Source organism: Zootoca vivipara, chromosome 5 (assembly GCF_965207765.1).
Source record: "Zootoca vivipara chromosome 5, rZooViv2.hap1.1, whole genome shotgun sequence".
Classification (NCBI taxonomy): Eukaryota; Metazoa; Chordata; class Lepidosauria; order Squamata; family Lacertidae; genus Zootoca; species Zootoca vivipara.
The window spans coordinates 15,748,893-15,761,699 of NC_142588.1; the positions used below are offsets into that span (position 1 = coordinate 15,748,893).

Sequence of the window (12,807 nt, forward strand, 5' to 3'; positions counted from 1 at the left end):
TATACTTCCTATTACAAAACCTAAATGACTGAGAAACCATAGGCATAATATGCTTAAATTTAATGGTTTGTTTAGTGGGATTTATTATTAGTTAATGCAGCAGCCGTCCATAGTTGGAGAACTTGAGGCCCAGGATAATGTCAGATCTCCTTTTGTTTCGCAATCTGGAGCCTTCCGAGTTTGCTACCACCTGGTGGAAGGTAATCAGCACATCCAAAGGCAAGACTATTTATAGTGTTTCACTGCAATGCAAAGATGGGGAAACTGAGGCCCTCCAGATGTTAATGGACTTCAACTCCCATTAACACTGCCAATGATTAGGGATTATGGGAGCTGCATTGCAGCAGCATCTAGAGCAGGCACCCCCAAACTCGGCCCTCCAGATGTTTTGGGACTACAACTCCCATCATCCCCAGCTAACAGGACCAGTGGTCAGGGATGATGGGAATTGTAGTCCCAAAACATCTGGAGGGCCGAGTTTGGGGATGCGTGATCTAGAGGGCAGCAGGATCCCCATCTCCACAATTGTCGTGTTTCATAATTACTACTGTTCAATCAAATGCAAGCATCCAATGTAATTTTTTAAAATATATATATAATAATAATATATTTGAATGTCATTCAGGATATGTCCTGCTATATAATACCATTAGTTTTGATAGCAGTAGTACTGGGAAATCTCAGGTGCTTGCATTTATATTTTGTTCGACTAAAACATGTGCAAGGACTAAAATGTGTGCTTCTTACTACTGGAGAAATCATAAGTACACAAAATTACGGCAGGTGGGTGGGGTGAAGGTGGATTCACCTAATGCAGTGGTTCTCAAACCTTTTTTCCTCTGGGACACACTTTCAGAGGAAAAAATTGCCCAGTTTTTTTTTTACTGGTAAGAAATACATTGGGAAACAAAACAAAACAACTCCCAGCAATGCTTGATTTGTAAGACAGAAGACAAACTACTTCATAGTATGATCATAGGACATCCGGAAAATAGAAATCATTCTGGCTACACAAGAACATGAATTATTCCCAAAATATAATACTGATTGTCCTTGAATCTTTCTGCCACGCTGCCCATCACCCTTTAAGAATCACTGACCTAACGAGTCCCATCAGTGCAAGCCATGAGTGAGGGTTTCTGCAATGGGGCTTCCCCCTTCCGCTTTCCCCCCAAATGGCTCTGGGGGTTGGGAGAAACCCCAGAAGAATGTAACGGGGGGGGGGGGTGTGATCCTTTAGTCTGGGAAGCTGCAATGCTTTTTAGGTTTGGGGAAATAGTAAGTATGCAAGGAATTTAACTATGTATCAGGGGAGAAGGGCAACTTTACAATAAATCTGAGGGAAGCTGGTCATTGCCATATTAGCATGAATCATGTAACATTTGCAGAGCCATCAGTACTTTCCTCTTTAACTATATTGACACCGACACAAACATCTGAGGGAGAAACTGAACTTTGGCTAAAACTTGCTTCCCGCTTCAGACCTCCTAAGTTCTGCCTGAGAAGCAGGAGTACTTTCTATCAGTTTCTCACCTACTTATAATCAGATTTGGCTAAATCAGTTCAAATGACATTCACTCCTACCCAGAGGGGGGGGGGGAATTATCCATACCTCATATACTTCTCTCTACAGGTCTCTAGAAACTTCTCCAGCTGGGTTGGAGTAATCCGGTCCAATTGGTATAAAACATACGGCTGAAGCAATAAAGAGCCAGAACGGTTAGGAATTTAATTCAATAGATGGGGCATGTATTATGCATTCCCCTTGTGCACAATATGAACACATTCACTTCTGTTCCCCCCTTCCCTGCAGTAAGCAAGATAATAAGCTACAGAATATGTTTAAGCCGCAGCTGTTATTCAGTACATATATCCAGAATCATTGGAAGTTAAACTTTAAGGGTTGGGTTTTTTCTTTTAATGAAAGCATTGTGTATTGAGTTTCCGAACCTCCCAGCTTCAGAAACAAGTGCAGATTATTAGACAAGGTGCAACACTTTGTCCAGCATTATGAAATGACAGTGGGAATGGGCAGCTCTGGCAGAGATCCCAGGTATGGGAATTAAGGGTGTGTTACACAAGCTTACATGCAAAAAATAGTGCCCTATCTCCATCTGTTAAAGGGTGTGGAATTAGCACATAACCCACAAGCAACGTTACCTCTGTTGTGCCGTTGTCATTAATGCCATACTTGTCCCTGGTTTTCTTGATCTTCTCGGACATAGCTTTGATGAATTTTTTAATTTCCTGCAACAACAGCAAAAAATGCACATTTTAGGGCTTCTCCGCCTTATATTCTGCAGCCGGGCTACTATGGATCTTATAACCATCTGGCAGTATTTTGCATTAGTAAAAACGCTGTAAAGCATAAAAGTGACTCAAAAATGCATTTCATGCCACAACTGCACACTTCAAGTTGCTTTTGGAAAGCAGTTGAAATAGGAGCAATAAAGTGATTACAGATGTTCTCTCTGCTAGAATCTTGGGGACTTTTCTGACATTATATACATCTCACAAAGCTGAGAGAGGCAGGGAGAGAAGAAGGATGAGATTCTGGAATATTTCTCTTATGCAAAGATTTCTCTAACATACAGAGACTTGGGAACCTGTATTAAAAGGAAAAGGTAAAGGGACCCCTGACCATTAGGTCCAGTTGTGACCGACTCTGGGGTTGCGGCACTCATCTCGCTTTATTGGCCGAGGGAGCCGGCATACAGCTTCCAGGTCATGTGGCATTTTAAGATGGCATTGAAAGGGGAGGGGAAATAATGGATTTTAAGAGTATCGGTGGCTTCTATATGCAACCTCCAAATTCAGAGGTGGTATGTCAGCGAATAAGTGCTGAGGGGTAACAGGATTGGCCTGTTGCCTTCATGCTCTGCTTGGGGGCTTCCTGGAGGCAGTGGATTAAATCACAGTGGGAAGCAGGACACAGGACAACATGGACTTCCAGTCTGAAGCTCTGATGCTTTTTTAGCCAACTTGCGTTATGAAATGGTGCCTTTTTTTTTAATGGCCAATTCTCTCTCAGCTTATCATTACATTAATGATCCTTGCTAATATCCAGCACTGGTTAGTGTCACAAAATGGACATTAAAACATGTACTCCATCATTTATATACTCCCCCACCCCGCCAATAAGTGTACAAAGTACTTTGCATGCATTTTCAATCTAACCACCACCCTGCTGTAAGGTAGACTAGTAGTACTACCCCAGAAAGTCTTCCCTCAACAGGATACTAAATGATTGTCTTTGAAAAGGCACAACCAAACCCAGTGAAAGTCACAGTGAAATGTGTTCTATTGCACTGAGTTATTTTCTGAGCTAACAGACAAGGAACAGTGCAACAGAGCAAAATCCGAAGAGGGTCAAAATACATTCCAGCAGTTAGGCTGCAATCCAGAGGGCTGCGAAACCGAGTTTACAGTGTCTGCTATGCCAAAGTAATACTCAAGTTCAAGGGAGCATGTGCATATTGTGCTTTGCCCGTAATGGCAATGGCAACCCCAGGCACTTGTAGAAACCAAGTTTCGGAGTTCTTGCAAAAGACAGTCATTCCACAAAGAAGAAAAAAGCAAGCTTTGCCTGGCTCATTATCACTTCAATATACCTTGTCAACAACCAGAAATGTTTCCCATAGGACAAAACGTTGACCTCTGCTACAATGGGGAATGTCCTCAGATTTCAATGTCAGACCCATAAGTTCACTCAATTACATTTTCAGCAGGTAGAGGAACAAGTATAACTGCTGCGTCTACTGTAGTTTCAGAAAATGTAGTTTAAAGTTAGCCTAGCAAGAGTGGAGACTGAAAAATGCCCCCCACTGACTGACACGATAAGGCCATCTCCACTCGGTTCCCTCAGCAACTGCTGAGAATAGTTTGCAACTATTCTATTGGGGTTTCACTCTTCTCATCTGCCTTTTTTTTTGGTACCTCTGCTGCCACCTGTTGTGAACAAACTACATTTTTGATGAGGTACAGTTTAAATGCAAGAATACTGTGATAATAGGGAGACACACAAAGTATGAAAATTGTAAATGTGCAAAGAAGGGGAAAACACTGGCCATTTACTCTTGGCTAGAGCCAGAAAAGTAAACATTATATGCAAGTTCAGCTGACTGCCTGCCAAGTGGCAGTTAGAACTGTGAGTGTTGCTAAGGGGAGGTAACTATGTAAAATGTGAGGTTTCAGTTAATCAGTGCACCTCAACCTTTATGCATCAGGCAGGAGCATCTAAAATAAGTCTGTTTATGATTGGTCCCTTTGTGAAAATTCCTTCCCAACAACGGTCCACAATTATAGGCCAATGAGCATTCAGAATTCCAGTGCAAATACCCTGGTTGGAGAGTTCTAGCTGGTGTGGAATGTAGAAGCAGATTCAGCACTCGGGGGGGGGGGGGCTGCTCCGTTTTGCCACCTGAGGCGAAATGGGATGGTGATATCCCACTGCCGAAGCACCCCTCACGTGGCTTGTGTGGTGACACCTGTGAAGCAGCAATGGGCTGCAGTGAGATCTCACGGAGCACACAAGATCTTGGCAACGTTTCACCGGTGGCCAAGGGGGGCAAGGCAGTCGCAAGTGCACCACCTCTTGGGATTCTGATGCCCAAGGCAGCTTCTTCAGACTGCCTCATGGGTGGGCCGCCCTGTAACACACTTGGGGGGGGGTTAGTTGTGGAGGCTGAGTCAAGAGGTGACTTTGAAGGAGGAAGAGGAAACCTGGAGAGAAGAGTCTGAAAGGAATAGCAGCAACTGTTGGGGAGGAGGAAGAGTGAGAAGCTTATGCGAGAGCTGAAATTACTGAAGGCAGAAGCTAAGGAGGTCTACGTAATAAAGAGGAGATGAAAGCTCCAGCAGCAGCCTTCGGGAGGGGTCAAGCCAGCAACTGGCAAATTCCTGACCAGAGAGAAGCCTTCTAGTGAAGCCCTCTGAACAAACTTGTGAGTTAACTGAGGTAGAGATAAGTAGCTAATTGGTTAATGGTTTCATGTAAGGATTAGAATAAGTTCATGGGAATCTTCTTAAAGCAACACTAACACCGTTACAGTTAATGTAGTATTTTCTGCAATCAGTAGTGACATCTGATAGTATAATACTTCGCTGTCTACCAATAAGCAAATCCATTATATTATGCTGTAAATAAGCATCAATGAATTCTCTTTAATTCTCAAAAATGAAATTCTTGAGCTGTCTGTCCCATACATATACCAAACAACAGTGTGCGAGGGATTCTTTTTTTTTTAATAAAAACTGAGTATGGTATTGGGTAGAAACAATGGTGGAAGCAGAACTCTAAATAAAAAGAGCAGGCTCCCTTAATATAAGGTATATGTGGTGAGGATTCACCAGGGAACCTTACATGTACAGACTATTTAAATAATTTTTAAAGTAAAACAAGATGAATACAACATTTTATACAGCAGAGGCATTGAAGGACAGACTGGATTACTGCAACACATTCTATGTGTGGCTTCACTTGCGCTTAATCTGGGAGCTAATGCAGAATGCTGCAGTACGATTGCTGACACGAATGAGGACTTGTCAACGTATAACATCTGCGCTCAAAGATCTGCGCTGGCTGCTGATTTACTACTGGGCAGAGTTCAGGGTGTTACCATTAGCATATAAAGCCCTTAACCACTTGGGAACAGTTTATCTCCGAGATCACCTCACCACCCACATATACCTTCAAGTAAGCGCCCCATAATACCTGTTCCACAAGTGTAAGAACTTGATGGTTTAGTGTGGCAACACCTATGCTTTGAAACTCCCTGCCTATTGAGATCAAGCAGGCACTGTGCTCTTTTTGGTGCCTGCTAAAAGCATTCTTTGTAAGACAAGCCTACTCAGTTACTTAAGAGTTTTGTTTTAGTCTGTTGTTGCTTAACTTTTTGTCTTCTTTACAATATTGTTGTAAACCAGGCTTCCTCAACCTTGGCCCTCCAAATGTTTTTGGACTGCAACTCCCATGATCCCTACCCAGCAGGACCAGTGGTCAGGGATAATGGGAATTGTAGTCTCAAAACATCTGGAGGGCCGAGGTTGAGGAAGCCTGCTGTAAACTTTTACTGTGATAATATCATTGTTTTATCTTCTTTGTAAACTGCTTTGAGGTTTTTCCTACAATCAAGCAGTGTATGAGCTTTGTGGTCCTCCAAAACATGTGTTTATGGTGTTCTATTCTTTTATTATTTATCGTTTGTAGACTGTTTTGTGATTCACCTGAATTAAAAGCGGCATAGAAATATGAATCAAATCGACTCAAACAGCTGATGGATCAATATTGATAGGGAAGTAGCCTCATCAGTCAGGCTCCCAAATCCTGTCAGGACCTTGAGGTAAGCAAACTGAAGTCTTTTAGATTGGGGCTCTGTTTCTCCAGCTGCAATTCAGTGAACCTCTCCTCCTTTTCCTGATTAATCTGAAATTACTTCTTGTAGTCCACAAAAACCTTTTCTTGACACAGCAGGACTTTTGAGGGTGAGACGGGAGTCCCAGGGACTCTGGAAGGTGGCTTGGGCAGAGCAGAACAGCATTCAGGGAGAGGGATTACTAGATCTGAATGAAAGGAGGAAAGTTCATGGAAGGTGTGTTGTCCAATGCCTTATTGTTCCTCGTCTTGCGGGGTGGGGTGGGGGGAGAATATCCAAGGTTGGGGAACTGAGGAGTTGGCAGTGGAACCAAAGGGCTGTCCAAGAACGGGGGCAAGAGGGAGGTGGTGCATGGAAGTTCTAGCACCAATGTACATATGAACTGGGGGTTAGTAATACAAAACAGCTTCAATTCCAGAAGCGTCGCCGCTATAAAGTTCTACATAGCGCACACACATGCTACGATTACCTCATTGTACACTGCATAACCTGTTTCAGTAAACGCCTTCAAGAAAGAACAGGGGGGGGGGAAACAAAGTAATAGGTATTTTGCTGTTATTGAAATAAACTATTCATAGGACAGCACACGTTAATGCACTTTCTGAACCAAATCCCTGCTATTGCAAACCAATAATTATGCCAGTCACGGAAAATCAAAGCAACAGAGTCCTGGCTCATCTTTACAAGAAAGTGCTGCCTTTAAAAGGGAATATTTAGGCACCTCATCAGTTCCTAACTGGCAAATAAGAACAATTCCTCAGAAGGCAGAGCACAAACACCTGCATTTTAACTCAAAATCTGTCTATTTAACCACTGAGATGGTGCTACCAAAGCAGAAAATAGGTAAGATTACTGAATCGTGCTGCTTTGTGTTCTAGGGAGAGCGGTTTGTAAAGGACTAATGATCATGTGAAAAAGAAAACGATGCAAAGACATCACCTGTAGGAAGCTGTCCTGGCAGCAAAGGAATTCGTTCTTCTTCATGATGGATTCAGCCGTTAACACCAATTCATTTTTACTAAGTGCTGGCTCACTTCGGCTTGGATACACTGCCTTAAACAACAAAGTAGTACACAGACACATTACAAGGGCCTTTTCAATTTAATTCCTTCAGACAATTTAATATGCTTTCAAACTGGATGTGCCCAACTCCCTGCCCGCTTTTTAATCAAATCCTATCATTTAGGGCAAAAAGCCCAATTCTTACAAAGATCCCCAGTCTCCATTAGAATCATATAATTGTAGAGCTGGAAGTGACCCTGAGGATCAACCCCCCTGAAATGCAGAAATATGCAGCCGTCCTACACAGGGAATCGAATCTGCAACATTGACGTTAGTAGCCCCACACTCTAACCAACTGAGTCATCCAAGCTCAAAGACAGATGAAAGAAAACAGATACAAGATTATTAATTCTGTAGCATATTTAATTGGTAGATGCTGAAATGAGGACTGGAAGGTCCATTCACTAAAATCCAACGTGATGATTTCCTTCAAGCTTTGTAGTATGTTGACATTTATTGATACCGTTTTAATGAGACACCCTCTTACTTACTCTGATGTTGTCCAGGACACGCTTGAACTCCAGAGGTTCATCTTTTCCCTCCATAGCTGCAGGATCTAAGCCATCTCCACCATAAATGAACTGTATGATGTCACCGGTAGAACTCCTGACAGTCAGGTCATACTGTGAGCACAGATCTTCAAGTGATTTTACCAGTCGTCTCTGGGAAGCAAGGGAAGACAACTCCTTCAGGACCTATCTAGTAATGCAGTTTACAAAACTTCTAAAATGTGGGTGGGGTGGCCAATTCGCACTGCCAAACGCAGGATGAGCAACTGTGCTGCATTTTGGGAGTCGTTAAAGGTCTGGAAATATAACCCGTGGTGTAATAAATAGGAACCATTGCAGTCTGGTACACTGAAAGTGCCCCTCCATTTGAATCTTTTATGGGAACGTTTCAAACACTTAATATTGCATTAAATGCATTCAAGGTACAATTCTTGAGGTCTTACTGCCTGGTTTGGCTTGGATAAATCTGATTAAATGTTATTTATCAAAGTCTCCATTTTTAAACAGCAGATTATTTGAAGGGGGGGAAGCATCACACCCCATATTTCTAAGCATTGAAGCCTGTAGAAGGGATGAAGGCAGGACCAAGTCATCTTTTAAAGTATGATGGTTTGGGGTGGGAAATCTGGAGTTTTTAGCTCCTTTGCTAGGTAGAATTCAGCTGATGAGACAGGAATCCTCTCATATGAAACAGCCTCACACAGGCTCGCAAATGACTACTTAGCTGGTTAGCTGCAACAAGAAAGAATTGACTCCAAGCAACCAGACAGAAAAATTGGATAAAATGAAATGAGTCTGGTCTCTTTCTTTCTAGTCACGAACATGTTACATGTGTATTAACACTGGTGAATATAGACAGCTTGCAATAAATGTCTGCTGTTTTTGCAAGGCTGCCCCTCATGGTAAAAAGACAAATCGGACAAAAAGGGAAGACCCACAAGTTTACCCACAATCACAATACACGTCTACAGATATAGGAATCTTTCTATAGATGTAGTATAGACATTTCCAGAGATACAGGATTCCTTCATCATCATCAGAATTGAACCTTGAGGAAGAATGATGCCACAAACAGGGAGAGGAACGCTAGTTATTTTCTAGACTAAGGTAAGGAAAATGAACCTTTGCATGTAACGGATAGGAATTGCTCATGAGTGTTCTGCTACACTAACATCGTCTCCTCCCACAGTATCCCCAAGTTACCTGCATGTATCCCGTTTCAGCTGTTTTTACAGCAGTATCAACCAGGCCTTCTCGACCAGCCATGGTGTGGAAGAAAAACTCAGTGGGCGTCAAGCCAGAATAGAAGCTGTTGGCAACAAAACCTTTCGCTGCTGGAAGCTGCAAGAGGGGAGAAAAAGACCTGAAATGTGCTGCAGTAGAAAATGCACTCAGAGTCAATGAGGTGCAGTGGCCAATAATGTCAAAGTAGGACCAGGGAGACCCAAGTTTCACACTATGAAGCACCCTGGGTGATGTTGGGCCAGTCACTGTTTCTCACTCCAACCTACCTCTCAGGGTTGCTGTGAGAATAAAATGAGAGCTGGGCAACCATACATGCCACCTTTAGCTCCTTGTGCCACAACCCCATAGTCGCCTTTGACTGGACTTAACCCTCCAGGGGTCCTTTACCCTTTTACATTTTTTTAAAATCCAAAATTAAGAAATTGGGCCAGAGCCAGAACCACCAGTGCCAGAGCCCAAACCCAAACCCCTGTGCATTCACCATCTGTGTATAAGACGACCTCCAATTTTTGACTAATGTTTTTAAGCAAAAAACAAAACAAAAAACATCTTATACATGGAAAAATACAGTATTACAGGTACGATAATTACAGCTATTATATTCAAGAAGTGCTGCATGAACAAATGAAATTATCAGCTCTAGAAAATGTGAGAACTCATCTCCTAGGAGTGCCAGTGAGGTCAAGAAAGGATGGAGGGGTGGCCCTTTTGCACACAGTAAAATACCCTATAGTAAAAGCTCCACTCTTTACCAAAATATTTCCTACAGGTTAACAGTTGTTCACAGAATTGCTTTCCATAGCAACGATACAGAGTGATTGCCAAACTTCTTGGAATTCCTTCGCCACAGGCCAATTCCCAACATTTATGTCCTTACACCAAGGGTGGAGAAATGATGGCCCTCCAGAAGTTGCTCGATTCCAGCTTTCATCGGTCCAAGCCAGCATGGGCAAGGGTGAAGGATGAAGGGAAATGGAGTCCAGAATAACTGGCAGGACTCCCCCCCCCCCAACTTCCTTGCTTTTGGTTCACCAATTCCTGGTTGGCTCTAGAGGATTCCAATTCCAGTACAAGAAGCCACAGGCCTCTCTGCTTCCCAGAGAGTGGGATAGAGAACTAGTTATAATGGACAACACAGAGGAGGAGAATGCTCTAAATTTGATGCCTGCCAACTTGCAGCTGGGGAGAAGGAAGAGGAGCGAGAGGGAGAAGAGACCAAGATCTGGGCAAGTTGCCCACTGGAACTGTTACATCCTTATGGAGCTACTCCAGTGGTCTAAAGCAAACGATTCAGCTTGTTCAATTGAATTAAGAGCAAATTATTTCACATTATCATGTATTGGTCCTTGTAGCAAGCCTATGGGGTAGGTCATTAGTATTATCCTCAAAGTGCAAGGAGGGGGGTGAGAAGAGCAGAGAGGGAGGTTTTCTCAAGGCTACCTAGTCTGTGAGTTCGTAGCAGAGTCAAGATTTGAACCGCTCGGACATTACACCGCACCAGAAATTCTGTCTTCATTTAGTATTCAAACCTACACCTCCCCATTTCATAAGGTTGTTTAGGCCCCGCAATGCTATTCACCTTGGAATGCTTCTTAAAATGAGGCAAGGATCGGTTCTCAAAGCCATCAGGCACGCGTGAGCCACTGATAGCCTGCTGTCCTACGCAAGCGATCATCTGGGAGATGTTAATGAAGGAGCCTAAAAAGACAACGCCACAAAGAAAGAGGTAGGTCACATCTTGCCTCCAGAGCAACATATTGTGATGGAGGTCTGCCCCACTCTACTTTATTTGCAGGTGCACGTGCGCTTTTAAAAAAAATAAAATAAAGTTTTATTAAAACTTTTCACATGACAACAACAACAAAGACAAACTAATCTAAACCAAAACTAGTAAAAGAAATATAAGAGAAAAGAGAATGTGCGTGCACATTTTCAAAATCTGGAGCAGATTACGAGGGTGTGCAGGAGAGAGCGCAAAATTTCTGTGGCACAACTGAAGTGGCAGCATTGGATATACCCCACTGCAGAAGTGCCCCATTATTTATGAATCACGGGCTTGCATTTAATGTAGATCTGTGCAAAAAGCTTTAGTACTCATTACCTTTTTTTAAAAAAAGAAGTGCCCAAAATGGAATTCTTATCCTATCAGAATGCCAACAGGGAGTATTTGGTTTGATTCACCCTCACATAGGAAGGGCTGTCACTCTGGCACTCAACATGCCAGTTCAACCCAGAGCTGGGGAACCAGTTTGCAATGTTGCATGGGCAAAAAAAAAAGCAGACAAAATTCCCACTCATACATGACAGCCCAATGAATTAAGAACAGTCTATCTAGAGTTGCACAGAGAGCAAACCGACCTATACACAACTGAACGCAAAATTAAGGTGCAGCTGCTTGATCTTTAAGCAACTGTGCTATGTAGGAGGTATAGAAATGATGTGGGAAAGTTTCCGATTTAAAACATGGTGCTGCCATGTGAAAACCAGAAGCAAAACTTACCTGTGCAGTGTTTCATGCTGCTAGCACGCCATTTAAGCCAGCCTCTGCAATGCGGAACATTGGCATGCCAGGACGATCTTTGCCCACGCCACTGATCTTTGGTTGCTAACTGTGCACAAACAGGCAATGCAACTCGGATTCAAATAGATGCTGGTCATATGGGCTGCCTCAGGTTCAAAGGCAACCTGCATGCACTTGGAATTAGATCTAAACCTGTGCTTCCTGCTGTAGATCTAAGTGTTGTCTGAACCGCAACCATAATCTTTTGCTGCCTTATTTATTTATTAGCAACAGAAAAAGAAGAATGGGCAGCAGCCATTTATTTTCCAAAGTCCTCGTGAGCTTACCTTTGGAACCACAAAGAGCCATGACGAGGGGGCTGTTACTCTTGTCTAGTTCTCGAAGGCAGGCACTGCCAGCATGGTCTCTGATCACAGACAGCTCTTTCAGAATCAGCGCCTGGGAGGAGACTTACAATTAATAAGCTGACCATTTCAAGAATTCACCTAAAGAAATTGTTATATCGTAACAGATTCTAATGACCAAGAAAAAGCAGAGTGTCCCAAAGGAAGGAAGTCTAGGTTGATCATTGATCAAGAATAAGTGGCAATCAGGGAAAAGGAGGGTGCAGAAACCTGAAGTCCTCAATCTTTCCCTGGGTACAACCTTGGGAAGATTAAGATTCTGATTCATCAAACTGATTTACTGTGTTTTGGCCACTTGAAATGTGGCCCATCTTCACGTTTTGGGACTGTTTGGCCAAATCACAGCAAATCAATTTGCTGAATCAGAATCTTAATAGTTATGTTTCACCCTTGAGAGGGTAAATAAGCAAACAGCACACAACATGACTTCTAATTCATTACTAAGAATGAATAATTCTCTATCAGATGGTATACAACTCACCTCCAATGTCTCTTCTGCTGTACAACCAGGTTGCTGCTGCAGTTTGCCAGTCTTCAAAGCGTCAATATATTCATCACATTTCTTGTACCCAGCATTCAGAAGTTCATACTTTGCCTTCAGCAGCCCCTGTCCTGGAGTCACATCGCCAATTCCAATTGAAAATCCTCGATTAGCTAAGTGTTTGGAAACAACAGCCAAATGTACACATCAG

General features: G+C 42.8%; 1 protein-coding gene across 2 annotated transcripts in view; it reads right to left on the bottom strand.

The window, feature by feature from the left end:
- Positions 1-12,807, bottom strand: part of POLR3A (RNA polymerase III subunit A) — a 46,816-nt gene that overhangs the window by 11,187 nt on the left and 22,822 nt on the right. The window contains exons 16-24 of one of the 2 annotated variants that reach the window (XM_035137922.3): positions 12,597-12,769; positions 12,038-12,149; positions 10,770-10,888; positions 9,149-9,286; positions 7,928-8,098; positions 7,314-7,427; positions 6,844-6,879; positions 2,161-2,247; positions 1,613-1,695 (exon numbers count right to left, since the gene is read on the bottom strand). In XM_035137922.3, the coding sequence (XP_034993813.1) occupies positions 1,613-1,695; positions 2,161-2,247; positions 6,844-6,879; positions 7,314-7,427; positions 7,928-8,098; positions 9,149-9,286; positions 10,770-10,888; positions 12,038-12,149; positions 12,597-12,769 (1,033 nt within the window). The remainder of the gene's footprint in view (positions 1-1,612; positions 1,696-2,160; positions 2,248-6,843; positions 6,880-7,313; positions 7,428-7,927; positions 8,099-9,148; positions 9,287-10,769; positions 10,889-12,037; positions 12,150-12,596; positions 12,770-12,807) is intronic. The other variant, XM_035137923.3, reaches the window with a different exon arrangement.